At 35.7% G+C, this 4,562-nt stretch overlaps 1 protein-coding gene across 1 annotated transcript in view; it reads left to right on the top strand.

Moving 5' to 3' along the window:
- Positions 1–1,307: 1,307 nt before the first annotated feature.
- The window catches only part of GPM6A (glycoprotein M6A), a 138,895-nt gene continuing 135,640 nt past the window's right edge, over positions 1,308–4,562 (top strand). Inside the window, exon 1 of the mRNA XM_009272343.2 lies at positions 1,308–1,749. Coding sequence (XP_009270618.1) covers positions 1,713–1,749 — 37 coding nt within the window. The 5' untranslated portion in view covers positions 1,308–1,712. The remainder of the gene's footprint in view (positions 1,750–4,562) is intronic.

The following is a 4,562-nucleotide window of genomic DNA, read 5'->3' as shown; positions in this document are numbered from 1 at the left end:
TTGAAATGATCAATTAGATCCGAGAACTAAAAAAACCTGATCATTGTTCTTCAGTGATTCCAGAAAACAGAGCCCTAGAAAGGTGAATTAAAAAGGAAAAAAAAGGGTAGAAAATGCATTGGGTAACTAAATAAATATGCGTTCAGTTATTTAATTATATATATAAATTTAACTTCATATATAAAAATTATTCTGGTATGAACCAGATTTGAACAGATTTATATACAAACAGTGCAAAATAACCCAAACAACCAAAACACCAACTGAACAACAAAAAATCCCCAACTTTGCTTTTTTTTTTTTTGTGGTGACTTGGAAGGCAGCACTAGGTCAATCGATTTAGATGGCATAAAGTAAATGGATAAGCTATTTATTATTTATATGTAAATATAGAGTAGTTTTTGCCATAGTAGTTTTTATTTTTGGGTAAGTTTTAGTCACTTTTTTCCCCGAAGGATGAGAAGGGAAAACTGTAAAGAAAAATTGGACTTGTGTTCTAATTGCACTTTTGGTGAAATAATGGAAGTCTTAAAATGATTTTACATTACTCTGTAGACTAAGGTACAAAAATGCTAATTTATTGCTAGACTGCAGCGTCCAATTTGCATTCCAAATCAGACTGCAGAGCTCCCCAAATGAGTAGGTGCCCTCACAGTGTGTTTAACCTATGCTTTTCCTGAGTAAATTCATAACAGTATGTGTGTTTGTACGTGCTTCCTCACATACATACCCACATGTGGTGCTTCACCATTTTAAGAAGGTCCAGGTTTTTTAATAGGTATTTGAAGTGTACAGCTAATTTTGGATATTAGCAATCAGAAAAAGCATTGATGCAAGTATCATTTTAAATCCCTGAACTGCCCCTAAATTCCTGTTTACTGTGACACTGACAGATAATGTGTCAGTAATATTAGGGTGCATATAATTTGCAGTGATTAATGTCATGTATTAAATTGTGCTCGTATGCGTGTATAAACACACAGTTGCATACAAAACGGTACTGTTATAAAGATGTTTTCTAGAATATTGTAAGGGTAATAGTGTATATTTGTTGTTAGTTCCACATGATGCAGATACATGAGAAGGAGGGAAATGAAGAGTCATATTATTCTTAAATGGTCTGATACAGGAGGAGGGGGAGGACGGGGGGGGGGAGAGAGAGAGAGAGAAAGACAAGTAATACAGCATAAAGAACCCACAGGCATCTGGGCTTTCCCACTTCAGTAGCAAATAGGGGGAATTATGGGTTGGTGGTCTGCTTCCCGTTAGGAGGACACCCCTCCATCTGTTTTCAGTACAGCCTGTTTCCAATTTAAAACACAGATTTCAATACAAACCTCAATTTCTTTTCTCCATTTTATATGCAAAGTGAGGCTTATGAATCGGTGTCATTGCCATAAGGGCTCAGACCAAATTTCCCCCCAAAATTCACAGGCTGTTCATTTGAATACCTGCTTACAGTGGTACACAATGGGCAGCTTTGAGAAGAAAAATTGATAATCTTCACGGAAGAGTAATTTGAATGAAATTACACTTGACAGCCTGTCTCCAAGCAAACAAGGAGAGTGAGGGAGCCTTAGCTAAGCTCTGAGGACTTGCCTAAGCCTCTGCTGTTGGAGCTTCCCAGGGAAAAAAAATCCACACTTTTTCCTACATCTGACTGAAGCTTTTGATTAATTCTCTGTAGCTGTTTCTAGTGAAGAAAGGTAGCCATGGAAGAGAATATGGAAGAGGGACAAACACAGAAAGGTATTGTGATAAAATTGCTTTCTCTTTGCAAGGAGATAATTATTTTGCTGTTCCTTATTTGCTTTAGCAGCATGCTGTAAGGTTAGTGAATATCCTTATGTGACAGATGGGGAAAGATTCTCCCCCTCCCCCCCCTACCATTTACTTCACTTGTCTCTTTTGCAATAGCACCTAGCATTAATATAGTGACTGTCATCTGATATCTAGTATTAAAAGAGTCTAAACAGTGAATTTTACATCTATAATAATAATATTGCAAGCATTTAATGCAGCCTGCTTCCTAGACCAGTCTTTGTTAACCTTCATTTATTTCATGTTTTCACGCTTGTCGAGCTGGGTCAAGGGAGTCTAGTGTGAACTGTGAGAGAGCTGCTCACACAGTATTTGGAGCCGGTTGCAGTTGGATATCTAACAATGTAACCAGTATTTACACCTTGAATGAGAGTCCAAACTGAACAAAGACATGGGGTATATTTTGTATATATTTAGGCAGTGTTGAAATTTCCCTCTGCCTTTTATCCACTTTTGTTTTGCGATGTGATGAAGCAGCATTGCTATAGTTCTAATATTTGCATTGTACAGATTTGCATTTTGCTGAAATTCATTTTGCACGTTGCAGCTGAAATTGCTTTAGCAAGATGTACGCAGCATGTTCAGAGCATTTCTGTTCCACTGTTCCTGGTCAAGTTGAAAATAACTGCACGTTATGGGATGTGTTAGCATTTAAAGGTGCAATTTAAAATTATTGCAGACTGTTTATTAATTTGTGAATCTCTGAGAAATATAGTGTTTTTAGTCTTTTCACTTGTGTTATTCTGTACAAGCGACATTACAGTAGTGAAAGGAACCAAGGTTTTTTCATTTTAATTTACTGCAAGCAAAAACGGTAATCCTAGTGAGTATTTGCCACATTAAATCATGTATACTTTTAATTTTGCATTTATTTTGAATTTTTTTCCATGTTTGAGGAGGATTTAGGAACTCGACAAATCATTCAATATAAATTGCCTGTAAAGGCATATTTTTCTGCGCTGATGCCATATTCTGTTTTTCCACTCCCTGATCAATCTGCTTTCTACATGTAAATGTCATGCTTTCTCATTATAAGTGACCCATTTAGACAGAATGCAGCTTTGAATTGTTTATGGTCTTGACTTGATCTGGATGCACAGTAGATAGTCATGAGAAGACTAAAGGAGGAATATATGCCCCCTCCGCGTATATACATACTTAAGTTTATAGATAAATAGATTAGTATCTGGTTAGCAATTTCAGCAGTTTATTCAGTTGAATTTTATTATTTGCAAATGGCAGAAATAATGGGAAAGTATACGACAGTTCAGGGTTTTTTTGCTGAAGGTAAAAACAATACTTTCATTGTACGGTTCAAATTATTTGGTGTGCTTGACATTTCAAAATTGGAGACATGCTTTTTTAAAAGTCTTAAATGCATTTTTTTCTTTCTTAAAACAATTGAACTGTTTGACCACTGAATCAAAATACTTCATTGTTACTGAATGATATTGCCTGAAGAAACAGTGTGAAATTCAAAATCCCTACATTCTTATTAGAGAGAAAAAATCAGAGAAAAAAGTGAATCACTTTGTATATTAAAAGAACATGTTGTTATTGATAAACTGTGTCCTCATTGTTCATTTGATAAGCAGCTGAATGACCAATAGCCACTCAAAATGGTGTGATTAATAGTGTGATTACAACAGCTAACACTACTTACCCCCCACCCCCCATTTACAATGACGTGTTCAGCCTTTTTTCCCTTTAGTGGTACCCAGCTGTCATCACAGACAGTGACAGGAGAATGTTAAGAGCTCACAAATTATATGTATTTTTCCTTATTGGTGTGGAAGGGGATGCTGCTTAGTTGCTGTGACCATACCTGCGAACCTGTCATGTCAACCTGTCATGTTCACACTTTGGATTATGACAACTTTTAAAATGTATTTAGTCTGAAGAAAATCTGCAATTCAGGAAGAAAATGAAAAAATATTTTCATTTTTGAATTTTTGGGGGTGCTTGAATGCAGATGTTGGAATTATAGTGAAGCATAGGGATGATTATGAAATCATGGATCTCTTCAAGGTTTGCACTTTGCACTTGAAAAATATTGACTGTTATTGGTATGACGATATTTCTCTTTCATAGTTCCTGGTTTTTTTGCCTTCATTTAGCATGATCTATCTATTATGTGTTTAATTGATATCCATAGTATAGTTCCAGGTCATCTGGACTAGTTTTTCTAACTGTAGTGTCCCAGCAACTTTAATTGTAATTCATATATTCTAATTTTCGTCCTCCTGCCATCTCAAGTGGAACTGTTTCTTTCTTTCTTTCTCCTCTGCTTTCTACAAAATCAATGGGAGTATAGATTGTCACTGCTTATCAACTCCTGTGCTCTTCACAGCAGATGCTTTGAACCTCCCACTGAACAGCATTACGTATTGCTAGCAGCCATGATGGAAGTGAATAGTTTCATATTGATGCATTTCATAAATACGATAAAGATAGCTCTAATAAGAGGCTTGCAGATTTGGAAGTCTTGTTATTTTAGAGAATTTTATGCAATAAGATATTAAGTGCAAACATAATTCTTACCATAGTGGTCCCAAATGATGACCTTCTGCCTTACACAATCTCTGTACATTCTAGTGTTTAACACTTACGATTTGTTTATGGCTGTAACAATTGTCAGCAGGGAAATATATTACATCTGTTTTCTGAAAATAATGAATTACTAGAAACTGTATAGTTCAAAGTAATGATTGTAAAACAGAAATGGACATCTTCCACCCTCC

This window comes from Aptenodytes forsteri, unplaced genomic scaffold, assembly GCF_000699145.1.
Source record: "Aptenodytes forsteri isolate BGI_AS27 unplaced genomic scaffold, ASM69914v1 Scaffold13, whole genome shotgun sequence".
Taxonomy (NCBI): domain Eukaryota; kingdom Metazoa; phylum Chordata; class Aves; order Sphenisciformes; family Spheniscidae; genus Aptenodytes; species Aptenodytes forsteri.
Note: the sequence above shows the minus strand (reverse complement) of the source record. Positions and strands in the feature narration are given on the sequence as shown.